General features: G+C 43.1%; 1 protein-coding gene across 1 annotated transcript in view; it reads right to left on the reverse strand.

Annotated features, from left to right (window-relative positions):
- Positions 1 to 15,171, reverse strand: part of LOC116901440 (CD302 antigen) — a 127,773-nt gene that overhangs the window by 36,950 nt on the left and 75,652 nt on the right. Inside the window, exons 31-34 of the mRNA XM_032903368.1 lie at positions 13,909 to 14,077; positions 12,070 to 12,219; positions 9,577 to 9,699; positions 7,703 to 7,870 (exon numbers count right to left, since the gene is read on the reverse strand). Coding sequence (XP_032759259.1) covers positions 7,703 to 7,870; positions 9,577 to 9,699; positions 12,070 to 12,219; positions 13,909 to 14,077 — 610 coding nt within the window. The remainder of the gene's footprint in view (positions 1 to 7,702; positions 7,871 to 9,576; positions 9,700 to 12,069; positions 12,220 to 13,908; positions 14,078 to 15,171) is intronic.

A 15,171-nucleotide genomic window follows, 5' to 3' on the forward strand; every position in this document is an offset into this window, starting at 1 on the left:
GTCTTGAACTCAGCGGTCCACTGGCCTCTGCCTCCCGAGTGCTGGGATTAAAGGAGTGCACCACCATCACCTGGTCCCCTCCTGTTTTCTGAACCGGTGGACTTGCCCTGGTGCTACATGTTTGTAATTCAATCACTTAGGGAACACGAGGATAAGGGGTTTGAGACCGGCTTCGGCCACAGCAGTGATACCCTGTCCAAATAAACCAAGGGCAAGGGGCTGTAGTTTAGTGGTAACTGAACATGCGTGCATGCTTACGGAAGTCCCCGGGTTCTGTCCTCACCATGGCAGAAACAAACCCTCATTTTCCATCTCTTTTGGAAGGAAAGAAAGGAGGGAGGAGGGAGGGAAGAAGAAGGAAGAAAGCCACAAAGCTGCCATTTACCAGACGTCTTCCTCTATGGCCTGTTCTCCACTAGACTTCTCAAACTTTCTCAGGATATACTTCTCAGAATACTTCCACACTTCCACTGTATTTCTAAAACCTCCCATTTCCCATTTCTAAATTCTTTCTGTTTGGCTCACTGCCTAGGGACTCTGGTTCCACTCTGATGCTGGATTTCTACTGGCCAGGCTCACCAGTGGTTTCCCAATCACTACACTCTCTTGTCTGAGCTCTCTGTTCTTCCGTAAACACCAACTTGAGGTTACGGTCTAGTAGAAGGTTTCTTGGCCAGGGGAATCAACCTGACCCAGGACTAATCATCAATCTTCATCAGGCTCAGGGAGGGAATGAGAAAGACCTGAAACAGGACAGCCAATTCTCAGGTAAAACTGAGAACACTGTTGGACTGAGAAGATGATGAAGAGGATTGGGGGGTGATTTCTGGGTTTCTAGTTTGGAGCCAAAAGGAACACCTACTTAATATTAACTGACGTAAATATAACTGGTTGGGAAAGCAGGAGAGCTTCTCAAATTCCATTTGTTATTAGCTTAGTTGAGGGGACAAAAAGAAATGTATGAACACTCAGTTTGTGGGGGTGTAGATATAGCGAGAATGTTTTAATCAGATACTCAGGGAATTGCAGTCAGGTGTACAGACTATCAGTTTTATGTTTCAGTCAGGCTGTCAAGATCCCCCATTCTAAGTTAGTCCACATTTTGTGAAACAGAAAGCTGGTGATGACGTAACTGAACAAGCGGGCCGCGTTCCAGCCCCAGCAAGCAGCAGAACTTGGCAACTTCGGCCACGTGATTCTGGCTTTCGCATCAAGGACAGAAGAGGAGGGTTATGGAATGTCCCTCTGTGATTAAGGAAAGTCGCTGAAGCAGGCATGTGGCAGGGCTGTTCCTGCATGGAGGCCCAGAGAGGCCACTGTGTGGAGCTGTGAAGGTGAAGCCTTGGAGACCTGGTTTGCCATGGAGACCACACAAGGTTAGAGATCCCAGAGCCATGTCATACCTGCAGAGGAAAGCTGCTGGCAGGGAAGTGTGTTGCAGCCAACAAAGCTGAAAGGAGTTGGAGGTCGGAAGAACATTTTGAAATCAGACATGGAGATGCAGTTTGCAGTTTGCCCAGCTGATCTTCAGTCTTGCACTGGTCCACTATTTCCTCCCTGTGCTCCTTTTGCTCCCTTATGGAGGGGTAATGTGTATCCTGTGCCATGATATGTTGGAAGTAAGTGATCTGCTTTTCATTTTGATTTTACAAGGGGTTATATTTAGGAGATGGTATGAATCTCAAAGAGACCTTGAACTTTGGACTTTTAAACAAGTTTTAGACTGTTATAGACTATGGGGACTTTTGAAATTGGACTGAATGCATTTCTCCATTATGTTAGAGCTATAAGCCTATGGGGGGAGTAGAATGGGGTGGTTTGAATAGGAATGGCCCCTATCCATAGCCTCCTGTGTTTGAATGCTTGGCTTATAGAGAGTGGCACTATTAGGAAGTGTGGCCTTGTTGGAGTAAGTGTGTCACTTTGGAGGCAGGCTTTGAGGTCTCATATATGTCTGGCCAGTGTGACACACAGTCTCTCCTTCCTGCCTTTGGGTCAAGATATAGAACTCTTGGCTCCTCCGGCACCATGTCTGCCTGCACGATGCCATGCTTCCCACCAGGATAACACACTAAACCTCTGAAACTGTAAGCCAGACCCAGTTAAATGTTTCCCTTTGTAAGAGTTGCTGTGGTCTCTTCACAGCCATGAAACCCTAAGAAATATACATACATACATACGCACACATACACACACACATACATACATCTAGATATGCTGTGTGATGAGTGACAGATATCTAAGAGTTAGTGTTAACAAACTGAGCTCAGCGGCTGGAGAGAAGGTGTGGTGGTTTTAGAGGACCTGAGGTTGGTTCCCAGCATCTTCTGGGAGATGCATGGTGTCTGTAATGCCAACACTAGGGAATCCAAGACCCTGTTGTAGCCTCTGCAGCCACCTGCATTCCTGTGCACGGACCAACGCACAGATGTGTAATAAAGATCCTAGAAGATTGATATTGCAATATATGAACACACATCCGCCTCAGACGAATTATGAACGGAGCAGAAAGTGCGTGGCAAACTGTTGCTGTTGAAACTGCTGTGCCTTGTGATTTAACACTCAATGCAGCTTGACATTGTGCGTCGACACAAACACATTTGTCTGTGTTTATGACAGAGTGCTTTCACGGAGACTTAGTTTATCAAGTCTTTCATTTGAGAGCAAATTAAAAATTCTTGTCCTAAGCTGGATATAGTTACTGAATTAACTAATAGCAATGAGGTCTTTGCTTTGGCAAGAGGGTCCTAGTGTTAAAGCAGCCTAAGATGAAGGAATAGCGATCTCCAACAGTCTCTAGGAGAATCTTAGAAAGGAGGCAGGCACCGGGCTTGGAACATAACAGGCAAAAAAAAAAATAGTTTTTGTTTGTGTTTTTATTTTATTTTTCATTTTCTTTAGCTGGGTATGGTGGCGCATGCCATTAATCCCAGGACTCAGTGGACGAGGCAGCTGGATCTCTGAGCACGAGGCTAGCCTGCTTTATAAAGTTCAGGATAGTCAGGGCTACACTAAGAAACTGTGTCTTAAAACAAACAAACGAAAACCCCAAACTGAGGCAAAACAAAAAATGCTCCTCCGCCAACCGTATAGGAGGGAGAATTCCTAGAGACTGAGGAAGGGGGAGGGAATTGTTGAGGAATGGGAGGAGGGAAGGGGAATGTTGGGATCACTTCTGTATTTGCTCTCTATGAGTTCTTATTGGCTCCACTGACTTGCGTTTTTAGGGGTCTGGCTTTAAGAGACAAATTTGACCAGCCAGAGTTTATGCAGTAACTGGGTAAGCCAAGGAGGGCTGGAATGGGTAGGGTAGTCATAAGTTTTTGAGAGCCATCTGGGACTGGAAAATGGGGAAATAAACCACTAGGGGGCAGTTCTGGCCTTGTTGAGAAGGATCAACTAATGGATCCCTGGAACTGAGATTTTGAACTCGAGGGAGCAAGTGCCCAGGATCTTCTAAGAGGAATTTAACACGGACGAGATCACTGATGAGAGATGCTAAGAGACACATTGAGGGCCTGCGGGATGGCTCTGTAAGAGTGCTTGGTGTGCAAGCATGAGGACAAGAGTTCAAATCCCCAGTAGCCATGTAAAGAGACATACATGGCTTTGCCTGTCTGAGGTCCCAACATTTCTGGACAGAGACAAGTGTATCCTTGGAACTTGCTGGCTAACTCACCTAGACAAAATGGCAAGCTTCCAGTTCACAAGATAAGCAAACAGACAGCAATAGAGAAAAACACTTGATGTCTTTCTTGGGACACTTTTACACACATGTGCATATATTGCGCGCACACGCGCACGCACGCATGCACACCACATACACCACACACAAAAGAGAAACACTGAGCCAAGGAGATTAAAATCATTTAAAGAGACAAAGATTTATTCTTTAAAAAGTGTTCACTAAGTCTTTAAATAATATCTCAACTTGCAATAGCTGGGCACTTTCTCATCTTAGGACATGGGATACAATCAAACCTACTTTAGAGATGCTTTTGCATGCAAGGATCAACTCCAGCAGTTTTAAAAGGGAAGCCAACTCTACCATGGCAGCAGCTGTAACCACAGCCGTGGTCACGTAGCATCAGTTTAGTTCTTTGAAGAAACTCCTAGTGATTATTTAAAAGAGGCCTCAAGAAAAATATTTTAGGAAAATTGTAGATTACATTAAAAGAGTCTTAGAAAATTATTTACAACTTTGTGATGGCATAAACACCTCAAGCAAAATAAATCTGCATCTTGTACAAAAATACTCTAAAGTATAAATATGAAACACTGAATAAAACAGTCCCCATATTTACTGGACACTACTAGCAAAAATATATTCCAGGTGTTCAGATGGAAATTACATCCACAGAATAACGTGTCACTAATCATTTAAGTTTTAAATAGTTCCACATGAATATTGGAGTTCTGAGTTTCACTGCCTTAGAAGCTGTCATTTTATTTTTTTAAATACAGGAGGAGCAAACAACATTATTCAAAGACCACTCTTATGTTTTGCTCAGGTAAAAAGGCAACAAAATAATACATTCATCAAAAGGTGATGTTGCCTGTTGGGGGCGGTGGCCTTTGATCCCAGCACTCCCGTGGCAGAGACGCAGGGGATCTCTGAATTGGAGGCTAGCCTGGCCCACAAAGCCAGTCCCTGGCAGCCAGGACTTTGTTGCACAAAGAAACCATGTTTTGAAAAACAAAACAAAACAAAACAAAAAACAACAAAACAAGTCAAAAACCTCCAGCCACCACCAACAAAAAGTTGATCTCCTATGTGAAATATATACATAAACTGTAAAAGTTTGTCTCATCTGCAATTGGGTCCTTGTAAGAAAGAAAATCATCCTACACAGACATGCTGATACAGCATGCCTAGGCAACCTAACGGTAACATTCCCAACTTTAGGAAACAGTAACTCTAAGTTTAAAAAAAAAGAAAAAAAAAAAAAAGAAAAAAACAAACTAGCTATATAAGTAATTAAAAACAGAAATGTAACAATTAAGTAATACCGGTATAAATACCTTTGAAATAAAAACATCTTCCAAGAGGCTCCGTTTTCAGTGTAAAAAATATGCCTTGTTTTGTTTTGTTTTTCAGTGCCATGAAAGGCCATTTTGAAGCATCATTGATCTCACTTACAGTTGCGTTTTTGCCTGAGGTACTAACTTTGCATTTGGTCAGATATTCATAAAAAGATGTGGAGCCTACTAGTACTGACAGTTTTGATTTTCTATGAGGCGGTTAAAATGCTATTAAAATATGTACATATCTACTTAGCAACTGCATTCTTACAGAGAAGAGTCACATTAGCTAAACTTATCCTCCTGTAAACAATCTGAACATCCACGTTGGCTCTAAGTCCTCTCTGCTCTGGTAACTGATTCGTTAGCACGGCTATTAGGCCATGGGCTGAGCAACCCACCCACCCACTGAACTCTTAGACTTCTGCTTGGAAACACAGTAAACACTGATTGCAGGACAACAGTAAGTGGCTCATCTTGCTTCTGGAACATCCAGGGCCAGTGAAGAAACTCGGAAGTTAGTCGTGGAAAGAAGGGAGCATCACCTCGTCTTCATTGGCTCCGTGTTCATACCGAACGGGGGAGAAGCCTGTCCAGTGGAAATGCGTTCTTTGCAAGAGGAACCAAATCAGTCCACTGATGAGGGCTAAGACACTGAGCACAGCGAACAGGATGGCTATTCCTCTGTAATCCGGGCCTGCGATCCAGACATTGAGACATCGTAAGAGAAATGCAACAGTTACCCTTGTTTCTGATTCTATTCAGTAAACTATGCTTAAGCTACAAAGCCCTGTACAAATTAGATTGTTTCAAAGCTAGGACAGACTTTCCCTTCTACCACCTTCCTTAGGAGATCAGCTTAACATATATTATTGTACTTTCCACCCCTCTCCACCCCCCAAGTTAGGCAAGCACCCCACCAAGCCACATCCTTACCACTTGCTCAGGATTTCAAATGCTGCTTATCTGTCTTTCTCGGATACTCAGCTGCAGACTGTACTTTCCCATAATGGATTTCCATTATTCCTAACTCCAAATGGCCAAGACCAGAATTGCAATTTTCCTGTCATTTTTATCACACCATTGCTGTTTGCTGTCCTCCAAATGCATACGTTGCATTCCACTCCACTCGGAAAAGAGCCAGGACTCCTTGACCATTGTTTGCAGCCCTACTAAGGGTCTCTGCCTGCCTAGCATCCAGCTCTTCCTTGAGCTTCAGCGGCTGCTTCTGCCACTGGATTCTCTCCAACTGGCTCCTCTCTGCTATGCCTGTCTCCAAGCTTGCTCACCTCAGCACCTCCTCTAGTAGACCCCCCTCCTGGAGCAGATAATAACCACCACCTGCTGTTTATGGAACAGAGTTTCTAACGACTAGTTAGTTCCTTCTCTTCAAGGAGAAACTTGACCTGTCTGCACTAATCCATCTTCCTCCCTGAACGGGCAAGTCTGTGATAACATGTAGCTGATCGTGCTTTGGCATGGAAAACATGCAAAACAAGAAGGAGCAGAGCAACGATGTATAGATGAAAACCATTCACTGCAATCAGGGGCTTCATCTTTGATATTTATGTAGCAAAATGGAAAGCCTATGCTAGTTGTTTTAAAATGTTGATGGTTTGGACCTTTCTCCATAAATGAAGCGCAATATTTTTACAGTCGTTTTAAATATCAATTCATGACAACAACTAAAGTTCAAATTGCAATTTCATATGGACACCATGAACAGTTTAAATAGTTAGATCTAGTTTTAGGTGATTTTAAAGTTTCTTTATAGCCAGATGTAGTGGCACATGCCATTAGCCTCAGTCCTTGAGAGGCAGAGGCAGGCAAATTTCTGAGTTCAGGGCCAGCCTGGTCTACATAGTGGTAGTTCCAGGACAGACAGGGCTACATAGTGAGATCCTGCCTCAAAAGAGAAAAACAAAAACAAAACAAATTTCATTATGAACGTTTTACAGGACCTGAGAGTAGGGCAGCAAACTGTGCTGGTTTGAGTGAGAATTTTCCCCCAAAGGCTCAGGTATTTGGACACCCTGTGTCAGTTTGTGCCCCTTTGGGAACGTTATATAACCTTTAGTAGGCGGGGCCTGCTGGCTGGAGGAGCTGCGCCTCGGGAGGCTTGGGGGCGTGGCCTTACTCCACTTCCATCCAGCTTTCTGCTTTCTGTGTGTCATGGAAATCTGACCAGACAACTTCCTGCTTCGGCTGCTCTGCCTGCCCGTTGCCATGCCTACCCCAGCACCAAGGGGCTCTGTCCCTCTGCTCAAGTCAAAGGACAGCCTTTTGTCCATAACTTGCTTCTCTAAGTGACAACAGGAAATAGACCTTTTACACTTCTACACTGGGAAACCGTAAAATAAAACACACCATGAGGACCAAAGCAATCTCTTTCCCAATTCCCTGGCAGCTTCCATTTTTAGTTAGAGGAGCTTTATACAGAATTTTCTAGATGTATTATATATTTACCATTAAAAATCCCCGATTTAATGAAGATTTGAGATATGCTTTATAAATATATAAGATCATGTGGGTAAAAACCAAGAACACGGATGTGCTATTTATCTGGCCTCATGCTCACTAAGCAAGGGCTCTCCCACTGAGCTACAAGAGCATCCGTCCCTATGGTTACTTCTTGGCCCGTTCTGTTCAATACTACTGCAAGGACAGGCTGCCTACTTACTCAGAGGAATTTTGCAGACAGCTCTTGCATAGCCACGGGAACATTCGACTTTTCTCCAGGTCTCATTTGAAGCTATTAAAACGCTACATTTCCCATCGCCATCCTTACTTTTATTTTCCCACTTGACAAATGTCACATCTAATCCATCGAGCCAACTCCAAGACTGATCTGAAGACAGATGACAAGTGCAATTATATTTATTGCTATTAATCACAGTGCTAAAAAACAAACAACCAAAAACAAAAACCAACCAAACGGAAACCCACGAGGCTCAAATAACCCATTTAATGAGAAGGTGGTTGTTTCATTAGTGGTTCTCAACCTGCTTTGGGGGTTGGATATCAGCTGTCCTGCACATCACATATCTATATTATAAATCAAAACAGTTATGATGTAGCAACAAAAAAATTTTATGGTTGGGGATCACCACAATATGAGGAACTATATTGAAGGGTTGCAGCATTAGGAAGGTTGAGAACCACTGTTTTATATGACAGTATTATTTAAAACAAAACGAAACCTCACAGGCTATAAAGATGGCTCATTCAGTAAAGTGCTTGCACAAGGATATGAATCTGATCCTCTGTAAACCCATGTAAAGTAACTGGGCACCATGCAACCTGCCTACGAACCCTGCACTAGTGAGGTACAGAGAGGGGATCCCTGGGTTTTGTTCACTGCTCCTCTGGCTGAATCAGTGAGCCCTGGGCTTGATGAAAAATTCTGTCTCAAACAATAAGGTGGAGAATAATGGAGAAAGATAACTGATACTGACCTCTGACCTATATACACGTACATACACATGTACATGTACACATGAATTGGCACGCACACAAATAAGGGGGAGAGAAATTCAGGCAGCTACCCAACACTGACCTCTAGCCTTCACATACATGTGCACATATATGCACAAACAAATGGATTTGTACACAAACAATGAAATGTATTAAAAATAACCAAAAGCCTTTAAGCCTTTAGCTGCACTCCCTGTAGGTGAACTGCGCAATATGGCAGTAGCTGCTGTCTTGGACAATGAGAAATCTTAATTCATTTTTTCAAAGATGCACTTTTATTACTTTAAGTTATGTGTAGGTGCACGTTTCTGTACGTGTCAGCGCAGGTGTCTATGAATGCAGACCTCTGGGAGCTGGAGGTAAAGACAGTTGTGAGCCACCTGATGTGGGTACAGGAGAAAACAAAACAAAACCATAGGGTCCTCTGTAAGAGCAGCAAGTAACCTTAGCCATCAGCCATTTCCCTAGCCCCATTTTCCTCTTTTAGAGAGTTCTATTAGACAGTGATACACGTGCTTTGATAAAGGCACAGAATGCTTGCCTGTGCATCTATTGTGAGGTAAATTCATTTCCAGGGATCCATGCCCTCTATTTCTTAAGAAAACATGTCATTAAAACTATGCTACTGGGGGAGGAAGGGGTTAAGAGGCCTCAGGACCACCCCACCCATTCTTGTTTTTCCGCATCGTGATAAGTGTGCAAACACCATTTATAATCCATTTAGACAGCCGATATTGAGTCCACTCATTTTTTTTTGAAAATTACTTGACATTCTAGAGTTGACATTTATTTTAATTCTTTAATATTCGATTCTACATAAAGTGTGAAATGAATTATCACATTTATGTACGTGACTCATTCTTTATCAATTCCAGCCTCATCTTTCAAACTCTGTTCTTCACTGAGAAGTTCTTCCACAAATTCTCTTTAGATTTAACTCAGTATGTCTGAAAAATCCACCACTGGTAAGAGTTAATTTTGGACTGTGGGGAAGCCACCGTCCAGTGTGTTAGAGCACAGGTGGGGCCGCCACGCCCAACCTCAGAGCTCTGTCACTGAGCGCTGAGATGCATCACTTACCGAGGGAATGTTGAGACAGTCCCAGCCAGACTCTCATCGTGATATTAAAATTCTCCCTCATCAATCTGCTCACAAACTTATTCTCATTTTCATCCGCTATGGTGACAACAGTTGCAGAGTGATCTGTTGAAGGAAAACGAATTAGACCTGATTACCTCCATGTTAAGCATACGAAGAATGTAACTCCCAGTGACTGATTCTGAACTGGACCCTTTGGGGGGGAAAAACCCAGTATCTGTTGCGAACGAGACCATTGGGAAATTCGAGCTTCGTTCAGAGACTATCTTGAAACTTTTGGTATTTATGTTAAAAATTAAAAGTGCTCCCACAAATAAAGCTCCAAAGGAGTTAAAAATATTTTTAAATAGGAAATTTGCATAAAGAAGTTTTATAATTCAGAAACATGTATCTGGCAGGTTTTTTGTTTTGTTTTGTGTTTTGTTTATTGTTTGTCAAATCAATAAGACCTTTGTGTTTGAGCAGCTGGCTGTGACAACTGGGGTTTGGGACCGTACGAATAAAATGCCACCTATTTATTTCTAGGACTTGCCTCAAAAACAGAATTTCTGTATAACGTAGATTTAAATTTGCTTCTGTTCAAAAGGGAACTGAAAGAAGCCTGTCTTGTGGCCCGAGGGAGCGCCTACCCTCCTTCCACCGTGTTTCCCATAAAAATGTGGTTGGCCGTAACCACCCTGAGTTCCTAAAAATGGTAGAGGATTGAGTGAGTTAATATTCTTTAAGCTTAATAAATACAATTCCTAAACACATATAAACTGGTGTTATAGGTAATGTCAGATAGAATAGAAATAATAAGTAAGCTGGGAAATCCATCCTAAGAGGAACGAAAGGCTGTGCCCTGTATGGAATAGGTTTAACATTATGCATCCGAGGAGATGGTGCCAAAGGTATTATCCCCTCCTACAGAGAGGGAAACCGAGAGTCAAGAAGAAGTGGTGAAGTCTTCAGCCTTGCAGAGCCAGCCAGCTAGAGAGTTTAAGAAGGCGACTGAAACCTTTGAGAGAAGAGTGGTTTTGAGTTCACCATCTTTGGGGCATTGCGCTCCAAAGGGCAAACTTTACGCCACTTCGTTCTTTCCTGCGATGCCCCCGCATGTTCTGACTCCCAGCCCTGTTTCCATTCCCAGTGTTCTCTCTGAGAAGCAATTCTGTGCCTTCTACAGCATCGCTTAGGGAGGGCGTGTGAGAGCTGGGAAACGAACCAAGGCTGTCTACCTCGATGTCTTACCTGACCTGCTCACACGCTACGTCTACCACAGCGCTTCTCATCTTCTCCCTCGGGAGGAAGAGGCAGGCCACATATGTGAACACACAGGTCTATTTTATGACAGTTCCCATCGTGTGCAAACATGTACACCACGCAAGGTTCCCACACACAGTTCCTGTCGTGCACCTAAGACGGGAACTAAAGTGCTATCTAAGCAGCCGTCCGCTATGCAATGTTTAGCGAAACAAATGCGCTGAATGCCATCTGTGAGTTATCGGGGAAGAAACTAAGTCGTTTTGATTTTTGAAACAGTAGAGGTGGCTTTCTTAGAAGTCATTTTACGTTCTGACTGAAGGCAATGACTGGGCCCCTCGAGGGACGTAGTCAATCACTGGGCTTTTTTTTTTTTCTTTCCTGAAATGGCTTCATATGAAGTCTTAAGTCTTGTCCCTTATTTAGGTTCTTAGGATGTTGCCAATCCTATCCAGAATGGATGGGCAACTCATGATCAGTTGATCTGATCACCCTCTTCAGTGTCAGCGTAATATTAAAAACTCAGGAATGGACTACAGAGTCAACTGTATTTTGCCTCTTGACCCCTTTTCCAATCATCTCGAAGTATATCTAAAATTTTTTCACTTGTTATTGCTTCTACTTAATATCAATACTTAATGTTAATAGACCACTTAGCATTTTTACCTCTTTACATTTTTACTTTCAATATACTCATTCTCATTTTAGAATTTACTCTCTCTTTTTTTTTAATTATTTTTAAGCCTTTACCTATATGTATGGGACCCACCTGGTCTCATGTAGCCCAGGCTAGCCTGAAGTTACATTGCCGAGGATGACCTTTAGTTTCTAAGTCTCCTGCCTTCGAGACGTCCTAAGTACTGGGACTGTAGCAGTGTGCCACCAGCTCAGTGTATGTGGCCCTGGGAGCACACCCAGGTATTGGTGTGCACATGTGGGACAAGCATAGTTCTACCAGCTGAGCAATGTCCTCTGTCCAAACTGGCCATTTGTAATGATTATAGCAATGATTATAGCAATGATTATAGCAAAATTCCATTGAGATCCTTTTGGTAAAATACTTAACTATTGCCTTACTACTGGACAGTAAGGTGGTAACACTATTATAAAATAAAAATGCTTTTAAAATACTTTCCAAGGGATGGTGATTCCCTTCTATTATTTCCTTAAGGGAAAAATATTGTGAAGAGTGAAATTATCTCGTCAAGAGAAAGCGAGTGGACTTTAACTTACCAAGTTCTTGACACAGTTGCTTGGCCTCTGAGAAGCTGTGCAAAGCCTGGTCGGACGAGTAACAGTGACCCCCGTACTGGATCCACTGCACATCCTCCCTCTTTGCCACTGGACATTTTGATGATTGCGTATGAGAGGACAGCTCTTTAGCTGTGAAAAATGATAGACAGAAAAGTAAATACTACCCTCAAATCTCATTAAACGCCTCCCCACACGAAACCTGTGCTTGTGGAGAAGAAGCCTGCAGCTCCGTACACACACCATCGGAAGGCACAGTCTGGGCCCTACAGACACACATTCTAGTCATGTTTGGAATGCCACTTAAAACCTCCATGGTGGATGGGGTGAGTGCTCCCCCTTGAGAATGGAATTCAACCAGCTTAGAACATGTACACAGACTAGGGGAGAAGCAAAATACAGGCTCTGGCAGGCCTGCAAGTATTCCAAACCAATAATTAAAATCCATTCCCTCGGCTTCTCTTTCACTGTGAAAATGTAAGCCAACATTTTATCGAGATACATGAAGACTGACATTAAAGTCACGACCACAATTAAAAAGTTGGCAATTTGTAACTCTCTCTCAAATCGAAAGATGTTATCTTTTAAGCTCTTAGAAATTCTTCCGGTTTCAACTCAATCTGTTCTGTGTTTTAGCTGAGTAAGGCTCGAAGCCTAGGAAGTGTAGGTTGGGTCCCCTAGGGCTCATGATTAATTCCTCTCAAGAGCACACAACTGTAGAGCAGCTAGGCGCGGATCATCTCAGTCAAATGTCTGGCCCGGTCCCAGCTGGGAGCTCAGCCCAGACTTCTGTTGTGCACTCTACACTCCCTTAAAACTCTCCCTGTGGTTTCTGCGCGCCACAGGTGGGTGGGATTTTCCTTATTTGTCGCTTCTGTGATTCCAGAAGAAATGGCCTCCGACATTCTTCCATCAAGAACCCGGGGTTGACTAGTTCCCTCTGCTTCTGTCTTCCGTGAGAAGTCAGTCAGGATAAATCCTTTCAAATTTCAGCTGTTTGGCTTAGCCTCTCCAGTGCTACCTATTTGAGCTCCCGTCCCCCTGGGCCCTGTCAGTTCGACAGGTGGAGTAGTGGGTGAGTTTCCCAACAGCTGCTGACCAAACACAACCATTAAATTCCTCATGGTGATACTGGAGGAAGGAGTCAGGACCGTAAGGCAAGTTCTGGCCTTTACTACTTTGTGAAAGTAGCTGATGAGCCAAAGGGATATTGCCCCGTGATTCTGGACTTAGCTGTGTGCTGCTTCAGTATGTGTGAAAGTGGGTTCAACCCGTAGTCACCACAACACCACAGGGGACACACAGCCAGCAGCCCCTTAACATCTTACGCTGGGCACCTTGTGGATTTCTGTCTGCAGTTGGGTCACCTTGGGTTGCAGACATTTCCTTCCCTTTAGGATCCTTATGAGGTTGGGTTTCCAACTCTTGGATTTTTTAATTTAACTTTTATTTTTATTTTTAAGGGTCTGAATTGTGTTAAGTTCATTATAGCCTTTTTGGTTGTCGTTTGAAGCTGGGAATCCAATACAGGACCTCCCAAATGTTAGATAAACATTATAATACTGAGCTACATTTCAGCCCTGTTGGATTCCTGCTCAGAGTGAGGGAAATATTCTGAAACATTTTCTCATGTAGCCTTGGGCTGGATCAAGATGACCTTGAACTTCTCATCCTCCCAAGTCCGACTCACAAGTGCTAGAAATATGTGTTTTTATAGAGCCTGTGGACAAGCCTTATTTCTATTTATATGCTCATTAAATGATGACGTGCACACATTATCAAATTTCAGTAAACACATGGTTCTTCAAAACCAAGTCTTACGTTTCGTAGGCTTGTAACAAACAGCACCATCCTTAACAGACGGGCATCTTTCGTGTCTCCAAATTCCTTTCGGATATAAGACGACACAGTCTCCAGGAGATTGTGGGCTGTTCCACGGGACATAGTCAAACGCACTGCCGTCGGACCATTCGAAACTCGATTCGCTTCCCTGTTTGGGAACAGTGTGGACGCCCTGAGCTCAGAGGTGCGACTTGAGAAACAACATAAGAAGATTGCACACATGGTAGGAAGCGAGTGCTGACCATCTGCGCATAAGCACTGTAAGTATAAGCCTATCCACAGAGTCGGAGGTTTGCTTTTGATACAGTAACCTGGGGCATGTGCTCTGGGAGAACACAAACAGGACTTCACATTTAGAGACAGTCACCATATTCTGTCTCTGAATTTACTTAAAGATTGGATTTATGAAACACATGGAAATGGCTTCCGCTTACCCCTTTAGCACAATTAAAGGTTCAGAACTCCAACAAGGTATTGTTCTGAAATTTTTCACATTGTTCTTACACCCTGTTCTGAAACAGTACCATATCTTGTTAAACGCTTCTTTTTATTATTTGCGGTGCTAGGAATTGAATCTACGGCTCACAAGTTAGGCAGGTGCTGTCATGACTGAGCTGTATCCTGGCCTTGAACACTGTTTCCTGGGCTTCATAGTTTTGTGGTTTGTGTCTGGGTACATTACAGAGGCCATCATACAGGAGAGGCTAAAAAGGGCAACTCTTCCAAGAGCAAGACATGAGGAGACCAGCTTCCATTTTTTTCTTGAATCTGTGAACTTACGGCACCCTCCTTCCTCCCTCCCTCCCTCCCTCCTGCCTTTCTTCCTCCCTTCCTCCTCCCATCCCTCTGTCCTTCCTTTATTCCTTTTATTTTTCGGCATTTTTTTCTAAAGATTGCTTAACAAGGCCCACAGCCCTCAATGGATGGCTATTTTGGTATGCCAGACATTATTAGAAGTACATACATAATAGATACAGAAGTCAAATAATAGAACCAAAAATGTATTCTCAACATTAATCTTTTAAAAGGAATTTCAAATCTGGGTGCTCAGTATTTATATCCTTTCCAGTCCCACCCATCCCCTCTCCAACTCCTCCTGTGTCCTCCCCTCCCAAACCCAAGCCCTTTTCATCCTATAGGTCATGAGCGTACTAAGAGTTTTTGTCGCCTTTTATATATACTTTTGTGTTAAAATAGGAAAGAAAACACTATTAGCTGGTTTTACTGATGAGGAAATAGGAC

The sequence above is a fragment of the Rattus rattus genome, chromosome 5 (genome assembly GCF_011064425.1).
Source record: "Rattus rattus isolate New Zealand chromosome 5, Rrattus_CSIRO_v1, whole genome shotgun sequence".
In the NCBI taxonomy this organism is placed as follows: domain Eukaryota; kingdom Metazoa; phylum Chordata; class Mammalia; order Rodentia; family Muridae; genus Rattus; species Rattus rattus.